At 34.4% G+C, this 18,517-nt stretch overlaps 2 protein-coding genes and 1 pseudogene across 6 annotated transcripts; 2 read left to right on the top strand and 1 right to left on the bottom strand.

Annotated features, from left to right (window-relative positions):
- Nucleotides 1–33: 33 nt before the first annotated feature.
- TYRDC (L-tyrosine decarboxylase) lies at nucleotides 34–6,127 on the bottom strand. The gene is made up of 13 exons (XM_048119532.2): nucleotides 5,983–6,127; nucleotides 5,743–5,863; nucleotides 5,466–5,538; nucleotides 5,052–5,282; nucleotides 4,251–4,414; nucleotides 3,814–3,954; nucleotides 3,127–3,186; nucleotides 2,160–2,324; nucleotides 1,713–1,769; nucleotides 1,343–1,407; nucleotides 769–892; nucleotides 500–637; nucleotides 34–387 (listed from the first exon to the last, which is right to left on the bottom strand). Exons 1-13 carry the CDS (start codon nucleotides 6,066–6,068, stop codon nucleotides 259–261), a joined length of 1,554 nt encoding a protein of 517 aa, XP_047975489.2. The 5' UTR covers nucleotides 6,069–6,127; the 3' UTR covers nucleotides 34–258.
- A 2,037-nt stretch (nucleotides 6,128–8,164) lies between these two features.
- Nucleotides 8,165–10,389, top strand: LOC148933615 (hypothetical protein At1g04090-like; annotated as a pseudogene).
- A 1,597-nt stretch (nucleotides 10,390–11,986) lies between these two features.
- LOC125185184 (hypothetical protein At1g04090-like) lies at nucleotides 11,987–18,075 on the top strand. 5 transcript variants are annotated; one of them, XM_048081684.2, is made up of 4 exons: nucleotides 11,988–12,129; nucleotides 14,111–14,166; nucleotides 15,522–15,894; nucleotides 16,352–18,075. In XM_048081684.2, the coding sequence occupies exons 3-4, from the start codon at nucleotides 15,630–15,632 to the stop codon at nucleotides 17,953–17,955; spliced, it is 1,869 nt and encodes a 622-aa protein (XP_047937641.1). In that variant the 5' UTR covers nucleotides 11,988–12,129; nucleotides 14,111–14,166; nucleotides 15,522–15,629; the 3' UTR covers nucleotides 17,956–18,075. The 5 variants fall into 5 exon arrangements, with proteins under 5 accessions (XP_047937642.1, XP_047937641.1, XP_088918840.1 ...); XM_089062714.1 differs by having other exon boundaries at nucleotides 11,994–12,631; XM_048081685.2 differs by lacking the exon at nucleotides 14,111–14,166 and having other exon boundaries at nucleotides 11,987–12,129.
- Nucleotides 18,076–18,517: the final 442 nt, after the last annotated feature.

The following is an 18,517-nucleotide window of genomic DNA, read 5'->3' as shown; positions in this document are numbered from 1 at the left end:
AGGAGGCAAAGGTTTACTAATATAATCAGTGTGTAACAGAATGACATACTGGAGAATTCATTCTTGAAGAAAGGATCATTTTACATAAGTCTAATGATTTAGAAAGCACAAAGTTTGACAAATTCCATAGTATATCGAGTAGTGTATGTAGTGGATTAATAAATGCCTTGAAAAATGAAAAGCAAATGCATGGATGAAAAATGGTAATTCATCAAGAATGAGCAATCTTTGCACTTGAAAGTAAGCTAAAGAACAACCTTACTCTTTGAGTTCACTTAGCAGAAGAGCAGCCTTTTCTTGTAATGTCTTCCAAGCTTCAAGCACGTGCCTCTCTTCAGTCAATGGCGCTCCCACAGCAAATCGGAGTACATACTTATCCGATAGGACCTAAATGTCATGGAAAGAAAATAAATAAGTCGTGTGCCAAATGCTAATCTAACGAAATTGATGATCGTGATTAATGGTCTTACTATCTAAAGCAAGCATTATACAGGCATACCGTGTGAGAGATGAAGAGGTTCCCAGTCGAATTTACAGCCTCCAGTAACTCACGGTTCAATTGGTTAGCATGCTCTACATCATTCCGTGCAGATACCAGACCAAAGCAAACCAAAGAAAATCTCCGAGGGGCAGCAACCTGAAAATTTGTGCAGTTTTAACATTAGTGGTGATTTATCTGTTTCGATTACTGGAGGAGAGAACCAAATACACAAGGGAAGGGAATTGTTGCTTATGTGGTTAATCAAGATAATTGATTTGTATCATTACCTCAAATCTCGAATCAAGGTTAACAAGTTCTTCAAACTTTCTAGCCAGTTCAATGTGGTTTCTTATGTAAGCCTGCAAGTTTTCCAGCCCATAAAGTCTCAATACCATCCAAAGTTTAAGAGATCTGCATAGAAACACCGAGAGAGATTAGCTCACTGGGTCAAAGAAGTGGCTACTGCTTGAGTTTATTGATACCTACGGGCAACATAAGTTATATTCTAAGATGCCACATATTTGGACCATTACATAAAATCAACTACTACCACATATATCTGATAGAATCATGCATGATTTATACCACATTTCTTACTAATTGACTCTTGTAGTGATAACTGATTTTTCCTACAGGTAGTTTAACTCATGTTCTCTCAACCTTGAGTTGAGAGCTAGATTTTTAAACCAAAAGGAAATTGATTTATACTACCATAACTTCCCAACCCCCATTAAAAGTTATAAAAAGTAATACTATAAAAACACCAAGCAGTAAGTTAGTAACAGACGTATTCTGACTTGTAGAGTGTGTTAGTGTCAAGCTACTTCGAAGCTTTGGAAGAGGCCTCCTGCAATAACCCACCTGAACCTGCGTCCTAAAGGGATTTGCCAATCTTTGTAATCCACAACCTTATTGTCTTGAGAAGCCTGAATACATAGCCACATATACTATTAGATGACATATTTGACAAGGAAAAGGATCCATAGACTTGAAAAGGTGCAAACTTTTAAGTCGCTTCTTCTATCATAGTACATTACTATAAAATATCAATAAACTTTACTAGTTACACAACTCAGGTCGCAGGCATGCAAACACACTTCTGGTCTGTGTCAACATTGCTAGAAAAGTAGCTACATATTATCGATTACTAAAAACAATGAGAGTTAATTAAAAAAAAAAAACTCATAATTTATAGTACTCCATAAAGATGCATTGAGGGAAATACACTCACTTTGTTTTTAAGGAACTCGGGATTCGTTGATAAAGATTGGATTAGTGCACTTCTGTCCTGGTTGAAAAAGACATAAACTGCTCCGATCAGAATAAAAGGAAGTAATAGCATATTAGCAGAGCAACCCAATCTATGAAAACTTTTTGTATTCAATTTGTAAGATCTTGTTCAATTACACAACAATTAGCAAGCCATTATGATAAGTAATAAGCTGACATCATTACTTGAACATCACAGCAGGAGTAGATAGAAATCAGAAAATGATTGAATTACAATATCATAAGCAAAAAAAGTTCTGATTGCCTCAGGTAAAGAGGTTGAGAAATTGAAATGTGACCAACTTGTCAAGTTTTCTGGTTCAGCATTCCAGATAGAAGATTGTTGTATTTCAATAGAAAGTTATTTAAAGGAATATCAAGACCTATAATTTTATTTTCAATCACATACCTTCACCCAAAGGGCTGAACAGTCAAAGTTGGTTAGAAACCACTTATGTGCATTCATGTTAAATGAATTGGCTCCTTCCACGCCATGAATATAGTGGCGAAATTCAGGGCAGATACAAGCACTTCCAGCATAAGCAGCATCAATATGAAACCATAGCCCATTACTCTGTTTGTTCAAACATGTGTATCAATAGCTTTAAAATTTAAGAAAATGAGATGTAACAAACATATTAGTAGCGTGAATATCTCTTTAGTAAGTGAAAATTTGATGAACTATAGAGTTTTATTTAGGGGTGGCAAATCGTGCGTGTCGGGTCGTTATCGTGTCGACACGATAACGACACGAACACGATAACAACAAACACGAACACGACCCGTTAAGAAAACCTCAAACACGAACACGACCCGCTACCCTCAGACACGAACACGACACGAACCCATTAACGACACGAACCGTTTCGGGTCAACACGACACGAACACGACACGAACCCATTAATGACACGAAAATAAGTATTGAAAAATAAAAATAATAAGAATAATTATATTAAAATATTATGTGTTAATAAGAATAATAATATTAAAATATTATGTGTTAACGGATAACACGAACACGACACGAACACGCATTGTTAACGGATAACACGAACCCGACACGAACACGACACGAACACGACACGAAATTTTCGTGTCCTTAATGGGTCGACCCGATAAGGACACGAACACGATAAGCTCTGACCCAAACCCATTAATTTCGTGCCGGTTCGTGTCGTGTTATCGTGTCGTGTCAAAAATTGCCAGCCCTAGTTTTATTAAGATTTATGGGAATGTAATTAACAGCTGAGAAATAAGACAAGGCCATGTTGAATAGCCTAAAGGGATCATCAAGCAGTAACGAGATTAAACCAAAATCTAGTCTCTTAATGCATGCAAAATTAGAAGTGTTCCACAAACTCTTCTAGAAGCTCACATTGGAAATTTTACCAAGTTCTGTCAGAGGATCCACAGCCGTTGATGATGTAGTTCCAACCTACAGAGATAGAGGAAAATTCAGTAGACTTTGTTGAATTTTTAACCATCTGATAAACCATATAGTAGTCAAGCATGGAAAATTTCATTGTCAATTGGAAAACAACTAGGTTGATTATTTACATCCATAATCAGCTAATGAAAACTAAACTTATGAACCACATTACATACTTTACAGTACCAGAACCTTGTGGTATTTATGATCATGGCCTTGGAGTGTGTAATGGATGACATAATTCTAATTCCTTGAAGAATCTTATTTAAGAATTAGAAAAATCATAGTAGTTGATAATATACAGGAAATTGAATATAGAATGGTAATTGTATAGGAGCTACATCTAGATAGACTCCACAAAGATACAAAGCATCACTCATTAGAAAGTATAAATAGTGGGTAACTTAGGCGGTTCACATATAGAAAAAGTATAACTTCATTTTTATTTTTACTACTTAATTAAAGAAGAAAACCATATGAGAACAATAAGCACCAGTTAAACGAAATCAGCCATCCAAAAGAACTCAGTCAATTCAAAAGATTTGACACTTGATAAAATGACAAAGCGATAGCACTTGCAAAGCAGGCATATGAAGGAACTGAAATTTGCTCATGTTATCATAGTTTCCTTACAGTAGCACAAAAGAAGAAGGGAATTAAACCAGATGCGATATCCCGAGAGATTGCTTCACTGAGTGATTCAGGAGAAAGAGCATAATCAGTGGAAGAATCTGTTTTCAAAAGACGGAAGTTTTCTGGGTAAATGCCTGCTATCTGTCACAAAGAGCAAAAATTAGAACTGAGTTGCCAATAATTGTGAAAATTAAGAAAATGCTACCCTGAATGAACATGATTTAGATATAGATTGCACACTTTATTAGCGAAATCCTGAAGGCTTTACCAAACTGTTCTGCAGCTTCTAGTACCATAGACAGATAAATGTGAAGCTAACATGTGATTCACAAAGGCATCATATATTTATATATTCTATAGGACTTGAAAGAATATTGAGTTCTAGGATACTGTAAGACATTCTCCCCAGTTGCATAAAAAATTAAAAATAATTCCACCTTGCAGGCTTTTTGTAGCGCAGAGTGGGTTTGATCAGAACAATAGACCACAAGCCTCCCGGTTGCATCTTTCCCAACCCTTCTCAGTACTTGGTCTCGAGCAGCCAGAAGAACAACCAGAACTGCTTCACTTGCGGTTCCCTGGATCACTCCACCACCTTGTCCTGAAACATGTATCTCAGCCACAGACAACTTTGAATTTAAAGCAAGTGCTTAGAAATTTGATTAAACAAGCAAATTTTTTAACATTGATGGGGGAAAATGTTTGAGCCATGAAATATAAATGGCCCATATGCTACTATACGAGCAAGGTGAATATACTTGATTGCTACTATCTGTCTCACAACTAGTCATATGATCTTGTCTTTCATTGCGGATGTAGAGTATGTGAAGTCAAAGAATAGTCTACAGACTTAAATGGACAACATTAATCTTCCAATTCCAGTATTTTTGGTCAGTCAAAATAAGTAAGCAACTGAAGGTTATAGTCTTAACTGGTCTCTTGGTTGAACAGGCAATTAAAGCCACAAACTCGTTTCAATTATGGTTTTCATAAATGCGGTAGTTCAGTTGTGTCGGACAATTGCATGTGTTGTTCATTAAAGTCTGGCCATACTACAATATGCCTTACTTCAGATTTCCCCTCTTTGACAACTCAAGACTACTTTTATTCTTTACACCATCCTAAACTATGAGAGAGTAAATTCATTAGATTTCCTGATGCCAAAATTCTCACATCGATGTTATCATAACACATAATAGAAACGAATCTGAGACTTCAGAACAAACTTCAAACAGTACCAGTTGAAAGGAATTGATCAGGCAGCTTAAGTGCCTTAGCAAGCCAATCCAGGACTATCATCTCAAGCTCCGTTGCAGCAGGAGATGTTATCCAACTAAATCCAACCATGTTTATGGCAGCACTAAGCATTTCACCTAAAAAGCCAGCTACACTGCTATTGCTTGGAAAATATGCGAAGAATTCCGGGCTCTGCCAATGCGTCACTCCTGGTAATATTTTTGACTGGATATCTGTAGAGAAAACACTACAGGTGAATGCTGCCTCTATCAATATTCTTCTAGCAGTTGGGATTAACTTCTGTAGTTTACAACCATTTGCATATTACACTTTTAATCTCAGACACAAAATATCAAGCTCTAGCTACATTTCCAATATTCAAAGAATATTAGTGAGGATAAATTTCAAACAGGTACCATCCAAAACATCTTGCAGTGATTCAGGGCGGACGGGCGCAGAATCTGGCAGAAGCTCACGCAGATAACCAGGCTGTACAGAGAAACAACCAAACTTTATCATCATAATCTAAAGAAGCAACAATCAATAAGAAATCCAATCAAATTTATACAATTTCACTACGATAACTATTTTGCTATAGTTGAGTTGAAACACTTAAAATTGGCAGCATTGAGTAACTTCAACGTGAAAAATCAACCACACAATTTTAAAACTGGTGTATTCCAACGCTAATACCTGAACTTGACTACGAACGGGGAAGCTCTCGATGTTGTTGTAATAATCAGCAATGAAATCCACCATCTGGTGGCCGTACTCCCTCAATTGCTCTGCGTCCATTGGCTTCAATTCATCCATTCTGTCAGTTGAGAAATTCACATATTAGCACATACTCATCCCGATCGAAGAAAATACAGGAAACAACAAAGCGAAAACAAGTCAAGAGAGTGGTATGTGCATAATCAAGAGACGGCATACATAAAGCGCTGAAAAATGATGGTGAAGAAATTAGGAAATGGAATGAAAGGACTCAAAATGAAGAACGTGTGTTGTATGTATCGCATCGCTAAATATCTATTTCAAATTTAATTTGTCAATTGTCAGTAACTTAAATTTAAATCTTGTTTAAAATTAATTATAGTATATGGTTAATAAGTAGTACTATTTCAAATTTAACGTCTCAATAGCGCCTAGTGTATTTTCTCTCAATTCTCAATCTCTCATCCTTCAACATATTTTCGTATTACAGCTCTAGTTCAACCAGCACAATCTTCTCTCCCTCTCTATCTCCACTTTTGTAACGTCCCACTTTTTTAATCCTAATTTTTTTTTCATTTATTGCCGTGAAGTCTGGGAATTAATTACCAAGTAAAATTGTAATTGGTTTTTTTTTTGACCTAGTTTGAGTTGGAGCTTTGAATGTGTGTTGACTGAGTCAACTTCGATGATTACGTGACGTGACTATTGATGTGAATCAAATGATGCTAAGAGCACTCCCAATGGTGCCGGGCGTTTTTTCGCCGTCTATCGCCGAGTTATCGCCGACCAATGGGAGAGGTCGGCGATAATTCGGCGATTTTTCCTCCCGTTTAATCGCCAACCGGCGAAAAATCGCCGGATTATCGCCGAGACCACTGTGGGCGATAATTCGGCGATAAATATATATATATATATATATATATATATATATATATATATATATTTTAATTTCCCCCCTATAAATACACACCTTCTCTTCATTCTCTCCCTATCCTCCTCCCTTTTCTCTCTCTCCATCTATATTTAATGAATTCTGAATCGTCTTCTCATTCTCGGTCTGACGAGAAACCGCGCCCACCGCCCTTGAATTTTTTTACTTTGAATTTTTTTTTTCCATTCCTGTACTATTTTTTTTAATTAATTTTCGTCGTTGTAATGTTTACCCGTGTTTAATACAACGAACTTTATTACTATTATTTGTTTTGTCTTATAAATTAAATTAGCTAGCTTTATTATATACAAAAATAAAACAATTAAATTAGTGATGATGTAAAAATAAAATGTTGAGTTAGGGAGAAATAAGGGAGAAACCATTGGAGCAGTTGGTTAAAAGTTGGCTAAAAATGAGGATAAATTATGGTGCTGATGTGGCGCTGATGTGGCAGGAGTTAGGGAGAAATAAGGGAGGTTTTAGGGAAAATGTTGGGAATGCTCTAATTCTACTCAAAGATTTCTCTTATTTTTTATATTAAAATCATCTATCAATTAATCATTAAAGTTTGATTATTATATATTAGTTGATAGATGCACATGTGGAGTGACTACAATGAGCCAAAGCGGTGGGGTCTGATTCAAAGTTTTCGTTGCCTATCAAGACAGCGTCCAAATTCTTTTATCTTACCATCATTATCTTCGTCTTTGAAATAGCTTCGCGTGGGTACCTTGTACGCCTCAATCGAAGATCGGATGAAGAAGTTATGGCCATTTGACGAAGGTTGCGCGGAGCAATGCGAACCCGGCGAAAATGCCCGGGTCCAGTAGAAACGCCCGGGTTGGTATAAAAAAAGACCCGGGTCGGGCGTTTTTCTTCGAAACTGTCGAATTTAGTCTTCAAATTGGTTTCTGGAGCGATTTCTGGGGAGCTATCAGATGTTCCAGACGAGAAAGGAGAGGAGAAAGGAAGAGAGGAAGATTGGAGGTGCAATCATTCACCTTCCATCATCCCGGAGGAGATTTGCTACCATTTACACATCAATTTCATGAGTTCTATGGTTCTTCTTTATTGGTTGTGGATGTGTAACTAAACTCTTACGTTGCTCCTAATTTGTGAAAGATGTGAATTACTTTTGGATTCTATGGATTAGTATTAATTTATGATCTTTTTATACGGTGCTTTTTACATTAAATTATAATTCCGACCTGATTTATTATTCAATCATGTCTTTTAGCCAATGTCTCTTTAACTTGGTTAAAAGGTGAAAACGTAGATAAAGAGTTTGAGATTTGTATTGTGTTCAACATATGAATCTTGGATAAGTTAATTTACATGTCGTTACAATAATTGTTGGACATTTACTGTGCTTCTGGAGGAATGTTCAATTGATTTTGTAAATGAATCATGTACGTTGGAACTTAGAAGTTGGGTTAGAGCTTACCACGCTACCGTAGGAGTGATAATCCGATGAGTACGGATTTGATCTTAGTGTTCAGCAAGGTTAAATTCAAGCATCTGCGAACATGTTCAGTGTGAGTAGAATGAACGAGATATTTACAACTTTCATTAGATTAATCCTTAATCCATAGCTAGCTTTATTGGTCCATTAAGATAATTCACAACTGGAGCATATTAGGAGTAATGTTCTCACTCTTTTGGTTTTATTTTGTGTTGTCATTTTATTTCTTCACTTGTTTTTGTTTCAATTTGGTTTCTCAATCCAAAAATTCCAAAAATTTACTTGCTTTCGAATTAGATAACCGTACGCCTCCCTGTGGTTCGACACTCTTTTACTACATCTACATCTGTACTCTTGCAGAAAAGTTGTAATTTTAGAGCTATTTGATATACTTGTGTGTTATTAGTTTATTGATATAAAAGCTCGAAAAATACACATCAACTATTTGAATAATTGATAACTTGTTATATGAGCTCGAAATTTGTGAAGGTGAAATCACAATGTGAATTGAATTAAATCCTTTGCTCGAGGAATATTTGTTGGACTCAATTCCGTGTTGGATCCGATAAATTAAATAAAACAAAACAAATCCAATCTTGTGAAGTACAAATTGTGGGCTACACAATTTAAATAAAATACAAGGATTTGAGCCAGTCCACTATTAGTGTGTAAATTAGTTATTAAATAGTGGACTGGCTCAAATCCTTGTATTTTATTTAAATTGTGTAGCCCATAATTTGTACTTCACAAGATTGGATTTGTTTTGTTTATTTAATTTATCGGATCCAGCACGGAATTGAGTCCAACAAATATTCCTCGAGCAAAGGATTTAATTCAATTCACATTGTGATTTCACCTTCACAAATTTCGAGCTCATATAACAAGTTATCAATTATTCAAATAGTCACGTCACGTAATCATCGAAGTTGACTCAGTCAACACACATTCAAAGCTCCAACTCAAACTAGGTAAAAAAAAAAACAATTACAATTTTACTTGGTAATTAATTCCCGGACATCACAGCATTAAATGAAAAAAAATTAGGGTTCAAAAAGTGGGGCGTTACAACTTTTTTCTCTTGGTTCTGAAATTCTATAGCCACAACGATGCGCTACAACACAAGGGCCAAATTCTTAATTTTTTCCATAATCCAGTTAGGCGAATAGGGGTATTCATTTCTAGTTTTGGTTCTGCAATTCTTCTTTCAAATTGAGAATTTCATGTTTATTTTCTATTGATAAGGGGTCTTATGCATTCCATTGGTACGGGGTTTTACTATTCAGTCTTTGCTTGTGCTATGAGCTAACTAGATTCAAACATACAGTTATGGATTCGCTACCTCAAGGATTGAATTAGGAGGATTAGAGGTTTGCCAAATAACTAACTTTGAGTTTATTTGGTGTTCCAACCCTTCCTTGGATGGGAAACAAAGTATTAGCTTTTATAAACCAATTTTAATCCCTGATGGATTCTATTGTCTTGGTCACTATTGTCAATTAGATAAAGAGCCTTTATGAGGCTTTGTTCTTGTCTCTAGAGAAATAGCTGGTGGTCAACATGATCGTTCGACCCACAGTTATGACCACATGTCGGCCCTTGTGGATCCTGTGGATTATTCATTAGTATGAAGTTCATACGATGGAGGAGATGATAACTTTGATGGATGCGGTTACTTCTTGTTACCACAACCGCCTTAGGGTTATAAATCCTTGGTGTTACCAACAAGTTGAAGAAACCAGAGATGAATGAGGTTAAATGTGTTCGTGCTGACCTAACTGATACATGTGAGGCTTGTCCCCTGATAGCATGCACGTATTCCAAGTTTTTGAAAGTCCCTCTTACTGTTTGGAATGCAAGGCCTCTAAATCGTGGAATTTATGGGCAAGGTGTATCCACACGGGTACTTTCTATTGTAGTGCATCGTGTAGTAACTGTAGTTTAGGGGAAGAGCTTGATATTGCATGCTTGAAGAACTTGGATCCTAATTTACATGCAAACCGATTCAATTGGCGATGTAGTCAAAAAATCTTGTTGGTTACAATGTATGAGGCAATGGGGACCAAGAACTGTCTATGGTTCCAAAATAGAGTTGGATAAGATCGTCAAACGCTTGCCCCCCTTGTTCAGGAATTGTATGAACAACATTCTCAGCAAGTTGTCGTTGGAGCTGTATGGTGAAGATGGTCCCACTAGTCCTAAGGAGAAGAACAATTGGTTTGGAGATGAAAGATAGTAGCCTTAAACCAAGACTCTCAAAATCTTCTTGTCTCTACAACTATTTGAGATTCTGTTGTATATACACCGAGCACAAACTGATTAGACCACTGAAGATGACGACCTTTAAAGTGGAGGTGTTGTATCCCCAAAATTATTGTGCCTTATGATGTAAGCAAAAATGTGTGTGTAGATTCCAGGTGCTCCCAAGTGTAGACTATTTGTGTACGTAAATTCCAAAGTATGTATCCAATATATCTCTTGTATTTCTATTTTCCAAAAGTACTTTAATGTTTGTGTAGACTATTTGTGTATGTAAATTCCAAAATATGTATTCAATATATCTCTTGAAATAATAATCCTTGTATTTTACACCTCCACACAAAGAAAATACTTAGGTTATTCTAAAGTCGAGATCACGTCTTTGTAGTTCCTGCAACCGACACTAATACAAGGAAATAGATGAGCTATTACACTTAATTAAAATAAATTCTTCTCCGTAACTTTGAAAGTTCCTACATAGCATTGGAAATGCAACATATTGATCTGGCCTACCTGCATATGAGTGAATCAGAAGTTCTTTTATAGTTAAGCCATTTTCATATACATCGTTCTTTCTAGTATTTTATTATTTATATATTTTTTTCTTTTCTTCTTTATTCTCTCTATTTTCTTTCTCTTTCTCTCTTACTTTATTTACTTTATCACGTACCCATTTAGCACACTAAATATTTATTTCTTAATTCCGTGTTAAAAAAAAATGCGTAAATTATGAATGTACAAAGGGAGTACAAAACTGCCGTCCATGACCTGGGAGACGTTCTCGTCCTAAAAAAGTTTTTGAAAAATGACGTCATTCGTGAATAAGTTTAATACTAGGGGTTAACGGTGCTTTTTTTTTGCTAAGGTTATGTGGTGTGAAATCTGGAAAAGCTAGGGGTTAAACGTATACCCAAACAAATATTGGGCCCAGGCAGAATTGCTATTCTGATTAGGAAACCGGAGAAGACTTTCGACAAAATAATTCGATATGGAAATTAAGTATAATTAACAAATATAGGTACTATATTTTTCCATAAGTTATGAGATAGGATGAGAAAATCAAGAATTAAAGTAATATAGTACGAATTAGAATATAATTCATGTCCGAATTAACTAGAGAGTAAAGGTCAATCTTGGTCCTACACATATAACGAAAATACAAATTTGATCTAAAATGAAACTTTTTGAAAAACAGGTCCATAACAAGTGAAATCCTTGTCGTAGTGGTTCTTTTTTTTACGGTTCCGTAAAAAACTAACGGCCATGCAATTAGCGTTAACCATTAATTTTTTGACGGAATTGTAAAAAAAATAACTACTTCAGCTAAATTTTCATTTGTCATAGACTTATTTTTCAAAATTAATTATTTTAGACCAAATTTCATTCGTTTAGAATCAAAATTGTCCTTTACTATTATACAGACAATTTAGTCTTGTAATCTAAAACTGATTTCCCGAACTTTTTTTCAGACAATTTAGTCTTTTAATCTAAAACTGATTTCCCGAACTTTTTTTTTGTTTAGCAGAGTGAGAATGAAGTTAAATGTGTGTAGAAGCCAAACGATAAGTCTAGACAACATATTAAAGTGAATAGATATATTCCACACGTTTAAAGGACATAACTCCATTATTTTATGAAGTAATCTTGAAAGCAAATATTCTCCTGCTATTGAAAGGAGAAATCGGATTTTTAATTGGTGGGATACGGCAAAGTCGAGGTAAACTTTCGATCATGGTTTTATTTTGTGAGTTAAATATTGAGTTTAGAACTCTGAAATTTCGTGTTCTGAATAGGTAGTGATTTAATTCTTAAGTTTGTTGATGGATATATTATCATAAGATAGTAGTAGTAATAAGCATGTTTTCATAATTATTTCTAGGATGTGAACAAGTAACCATCCCTTATTATCCATTAATTGTAATTTTATTAATTCATCATCCCCAACCCCAAAAAAACGTTCATTCCCCGGAGCAGATGCGCACTCAAACCCTAATTTTCGTCATCGCACCCCTTTTTCTCTTCCTTCATCTCGTTTTTCCCTCTTCCACCCGATTCTCTCTTCCACTCTCTCTGCCTGAACCTTAATTTCTCTATGACGGAAAGCTGCGGGCTCGATGGATGGATTAACCAAACAAGTCTCGCCGGATCTAGGATCGGTGACGCGATGATATGCAAATTTCCCCTTCTTGTTTTCAGATTCTGCGATGACGCCATCTAAGGCTCGGATTCTAAACCCAATCTCAAACTTGAAAATTAAATTCCTTATTTTTCATTTACGTAAATCTGATTTTATTTGGGTTTTTTTTCTCAATTATTCAGAATAAATACAACAAAAACTGAATTTGAAAATTGAATAAACATGATATTTTGAATCATTTTTCATTTTTATATAAATCTGATTTTGTTTGATTTTTTCTGCATTATTTGGATTAGATAGAACAAAAATTGAACCTGAAAAATAAATAAACATGACATTTTTCATTTTTTATGTAATTCTGGTTTTATTTGATTTTTTTTCTGCATTGCTCAAATTAAATAGAACAAACTGAAAATTAAATAAAAACATGACATTTTAGATCAAAGTTCAAATTAAATAGAACAAACTGAAAATTAAATAAAAACATGACATTTTAGATCAAATAATATGAGACATTCAATTACTCATATATAGATAAGTTAAACAACGATCATATTCTGATGCTTATAGCATCCTAATCCAAAATCAAGACCAAATCTTTATCCTTAGATTTTAAAATGAGTGGTTGAGATTAAATCTTACGAATCTCAATAAATAGTAGATAAAATATCAACAAAAAGGTAATATCGTCATTATGTTATCATATGATAATTTTCGTGAATGTTTTTTTATATCAACATAGTGTATTACAAATATCAACAATATGACATAAAATATCAACACTAGTACAAGAAAATATCAACACATATTTATTGTGATTTTTACATGGTTTTATTGAGAATTTTTGATGTATTTGTTGATAAAAATCTGGTTATCAACATTTACGAAATTTAAAATAAAAAATATTAAATTTTATAATCCGAACGTCGTCGGAACATATGCAATTGAGATCTCGTTGGAATCCTTATAAAATTATCTTTAATTTGATATATTTTTTGCGAAAAAATAATTTAAATCGAGAGAGTTACATAAATTTAAAGTTTTAAGATGATTTTAATGAGAGATAATTACATTAATACCCTCTAATTTTATTTATTATTTATATTCTAATCTAATGGTTAAGATTTAGTATTAGTTTTGGATTGCTAATTAATTAGCAATTGATCACTCTCCAGTTAAACAAAATATAATGAATCTAATCATCATATATACTGAATTGAAAATTAAAAACATCCCATCATTAAAATTATTTTATTACCAAATCAACTTAACTCACTAATAACCATATCTTATTCTTTGTATCGAAAAGAAATGCTTCAATTGCCGCGGAACAAATGGAGTATTTCTTATGAGTGTCTTGCATATCAAATAGTGACATTACTTATTCATTCGGCTTATTGAATGAGTAAGGAGTGTTTCATAAAACATGTACTAGTTCACTCTAGAAATTATGTATTGATGGACAAAATGTTCAAATACTTAAACTACGTCTCTTTTTTTGTTATAAGACCAATGGTATTTATCGGTGCTCTCATCGACTTTTTCCCGTGCTAATTTATAGGCACTTTGAAGTATAGGACAACTGACCCAAAGATTTAATACGGCTCTATACCTAAGGTAGGGATTGATCCCTAACCATATATCTTTTAATACACATAGTCAGTCACATCTTAAATTTTTACACATGTATTCACTACATTAGTAAATTCAGGCACGTAGCTTATTGATATTTTTCGCCATTTGACAATTTAAAAAATTCAAAGTTATGATATACTCGCTCCCCATAATAGGAGTCACATTATAGTAAAAGTGAAATAGAACTCTTATTGAGGGAAGAACTGAAATGATAAAATGTGATTCTTATTGTGAAATGGAGGGGGTAATTAATTATTTTGAAAAGACAATAGTAAAAATTTACTAAAATGACAAAATTTAATAATATTGTTTTGCAATTTACCCTATAATTAATTATGTTAAATATGATTCATATCGTGAACAAATCAATTGTTTTTAAGGAAAGTAACATTTGTGTTGATTAAAAAATAGTACTCCATCCGTCTCTTAATCATGTGTTCAAATTTTCTATTTGGTTCATTCCTTATTAATTGTCACACTTTATTTTTACTATTATTTTTTATAATAGACCTTAAATTATATACTAATCATTTCACTCACTTTTTTATTATCATAACAATATATAAAAATAAGATCCATCTTTCATTAACTTTTTCAATTTTTTTTAACATTTATTAAAACTTGTGCTAAGTCAAAGCATGTGTTCAAATTTTCTATTTGGTTCATTCCTTATTAATTGTCACATTTCATTTTTACTATTATTTTTTATAATAGACCTTAAATTATATACTAATCATTTCACTCACTTTTTTATTATCATAACAATATATAAAAATAAGACCCATCTTTCATTAACTTTTTCAATTTTTTTTAACATTTATTAAAACTTGTGCTAAGTCAAAGTGGGACACTTAGGGGACGAGGGAAGTAATTTATTAAAATGAAATTATTCCTTATAAAAATTAATACTCCCTTCGTCCCAACTCAAGTGATTGAATTTTTTTTGCCGTTATTTTGTGAAGATGATAATAAATAGTTAAATTGAAGAGAAAGTAAAGTAAAAGATAGAAAAATACAGAAGAGAGTCGTATATACATTATTCTATTAATTATTTTACTTTCTCTCAATTTTAATTTATTATCATTTTTCTCAAACGAGTGCCAAAAAGCAGGATAGATGGAGTACTTATTTTAATGAATAAAATATATACCACATGCTATTAAAAAATTGAACCACGTTGGATCGAATAGGATTCCACTTTAACTTTTTTGTCACATGCCATTTGTAAATCTACGTATTACATTTTGGGGCAAATCAAGTAATTTAGGAGTAGTAATTTATAATTGCATTTTGCGTGCTTGTCTTTGACCCGTTTCCACTTTCAATGACGTGCCAAGACAATCTATAAAGAAAGATAGACCCGGCCCAAATAACCAGCACAACAAATTCGGGTCGGATATCAGGTCGCATCAGCACCAATAATTCTCGATTCTCTGACAACCGTTATGAGGAGGAAACAGAGACGGACATCGCATGAAGAAGAATTCCCAAATAATCAACGATTCATTTCGCTTTTTACGTTGAGTCAATTCCACATTTTCACCAAAATCCTGAGAATTCTTCATGTGGTTTTTGGTGCTATCCTTAATTGGTGTTGGTTGCTTAAGAGGTTGGGATGTAAATGTTTGTCATGGACCAATGTCACCGATTTCACTCAACCCGAACCCAAATTCTACTCTCTGCCCGAACCCCTTCCACAATGGCCCCAAGGTACGTCATCTCGATCTCCAAGCGGATCGATTCGCCTTTGTAGATTTTAGAGATTTGTGTTTTTTTTTAATTGTAAGGAGAGATTTTGTTGTTGGCTTTCATTTCTAAGATTGATTCTCATCATTTTTAGGCTATGTGAATTCAAGTTCTGATGTCTATAGCATGCTCATAACAATCAAGTTGATAATCTTGAGAGTTTTGGTGTTCATGATCGATGTGCATTATTTTAGAGTTGATTACTTTCACAGTTTGTATTTTAAACTAGAATGAAATATGGATAAGGAATGTGCTCTAAGTTACTCTGTTTTCTGTGGAATCGAATAATCATTTTCATCCTTGTGAAATCATACCATTTTTAAATTAACTTGATGATTGTCTTTTTATACTTGTGGTATGATAGATTTTACTATTCAATTTTTGCTTGTGCTATGAGCTAACTAGATTTAAATATACACAGGTTATGGATTCGCTACCTCAAGGATTGAATTAGGAGAATTAGAGGTTTGCCAAATAACTGACTTTGAGTTTATTTGGTGTTCCAACCCTTCCACGAACGGGAAACAAAGTATTAGCTTCTATAAACCAATTTTAATCCCTGATGGATTCTATTGTCTTGGTCACTATTGTCAATCAGATAAAAAGCCTTTACGAGGCTTTGTTCTTGTTGTTAGGGAAGCAGCTGGTGGACATGATCTTTCGACCCACAGTTCTAACCACATGTCAGCCCTCGTGGATCCTGTGGATTATTCATTAGTATGGAGTTCATACGATGGAATAGATGAGAACTTTGATGGATGCGGTTACTTCTGGTTACCACAGCCGCCGGAGGGCTATAAAGCGTTGGGCTTTGTGGTGACCAACAAGTTGAAGAAACCAGAGACAAGTGAGGTGAAATGTGTTCGTGCTGACCTAACTGATACATGTCAGGCTTGTCCTTTGATAGCATGCACGTATTCCAAATATTTGAAAGTCCCTCTTACTGTTTGGAATGCAAGGCCTCTAAATCGTGGAATATATGGACGAGGTGTATCAACGGGTACTTTCTATTGCAGTGCATTGTATAGTAAATGTAGCTTAGGGGAAGAGCTTGATATTGCATGCTTGAAGAACTTGGACCCTAGTTTACATGCAATGCCCACCATGGATCAAATTCATACAATCGTCGAGCATTACGGACCTACTGTTTTCTTTCACCCTAATGAGGTCTATCTGCCATCTTCAGTCTCATGGTTCTTCCAAAATGGAGCACTCTTGTATAGTACAGGTGAGTCAGTACAAGCCATTGACGCTGAAGGATCCGTTCTTCCCGGTGGAGGGTCAAACGATGGACATTATTGGATAGATTTGCCCTATGATGATGGGAGGGAGAAACTTAAGCATGGAAACATAGAAAGTACTGTTCTTTATCTACATGTTAAACCAGCGTTTGGAGGGACTTTCACGGATATTGTAATGTGGATTTTTTTCCCTTTCAACGGGCCGAGCACATTGAAGATTGGGATGATGAGCATTGCCCTCAGCAAGGTTGGTCGCCATGTAGGTGACTGGGAGCACTTCACTCTTCGGATAAGCAATTTCACGGGGGAGCTGTGGAGCATATACTTTTCCCAACATAGTGGAGGTGGATGGGTAGATGCTTATGATTTGGAGTTTATTGAGGGGAACAAAGCCATCATTTATTCATCAAGAAATGGTCATGCTAGCTATCCTCACCCAGGAACCTACATCCAGGGCAATCCAAAACTCGGTATTGGAGTAAGGAACGATGCTGCTAGCAGTGACTACTTCATTGATTCAAGCAGGCAATATGAAGTCGTTGCAGCTGAGTATCTTGGAGATGTAGTCAAAGAACCTTGTTGGTTACAATATATGAGGAAATGGGGGCCAAGAATTGTATATGATTCCAGAACAGAGTTGGATAATATTGTCAAACGCTTGCCGCCCTTGTTCAGGAATTCTATGAACAACATTCTTAGCAAGTTGCCGTTGGAGCTGTACGGCGAAGATGGTCCCACTGGTCCTAAGGAGAAGAACAATTGGTTTGGAGATGAAAGATGGTAGTCTTAAACCAAAACTCTCAAAATCTTCTTGTCATATATAATGTAGATGGTTGAGATAGTTGCGAGTCATTAATTTAAGAAAGTTATGAAATGATCATCATATCCCAACTTTCACATTTTATTTAACCATTTAATTTATTTGTATTTAGAAAAAAAATGTGTATGATGCTGCGGAAGCTAAAATCCATCATATTTTTTATAGATTTGTATATTACTCACAAAAAGTCATTATTGATTGTATTACTTTCTCTATTTCGTAAAATTTATTAATCCAACATGAATTTTTAGAAATGCAATGGAAAGTGATTTGAAAAGTTAATGGAATGTAAAACCTACTTTTATAGACTACTTCCATGTATAAAAATAGATAAAATTATACATAACACGGGTTTAGTTGCGTAATTGGTAAAATAGGAAAGTTGGGAAAAATGTAATGGAAATATTGTTAATGAATTTGGGGGTCTATTTTATAAAATGATACGTAGACTATAGTTAATATAGTGTATATAATACATCCCAATCTTATTTGGTCCAAGTTACATTTTTCGTAACTTTCAAGTATA

Source organism: Salvia hispanica, chromosome 1 (genome assembly GCF_029641045.1).
Source record: "Salvia hispanica isolate PSC_SH4W2 chromosome 1, Shi_PSC_v1, whole genome shotgun sequence".
Classification (NCBI taxonomy): Eukaryota; Viridiplantae; Streptophyta; class Magnoliopsida; order Lamiales; family Lamiaceae; genus Salvia; species Salvia hispanica.
This window is presented reverse-complemented; position numbering and strand designations above follow the sequence as displayed.

Coding starts and splice junctions, on each gene's coding strand:
- TYRDC (XM_048119532.2), bottom strand. CDS start 6,068: ATGCGATACATACAACACACGTTCTTCATTTTGAGTCCTTTCATTCCA. Junction 5,539..5,742: donor CCGTTCGTAGTCAAGTTCAG/GTATTAGCGTTG, acceptor TTCTCTGTACAG/CCTGGTTATCTGCGTGAGCT. Junction 1,770..2,159: donor GTTCAGCCCTTTGGGTGAAG/GTATGTGATTGA, acceptor TTTTTCAACCAG/GACAGAAGTGCACTAATCCA.
- LOC125185184 (XM_048081685.2), top strand. CDS start 15,630: ATGAGGAGGAAACAGAGACGGACATCGCATGAAGAAGAATTCCCAAAT. Junction 15,895..16,351: donor CCTTCCACAATGGCCCCAAG/GTACGTCATCTC, acceptor AAATATACACAG/GTTATGGATTCGCTACCTCA.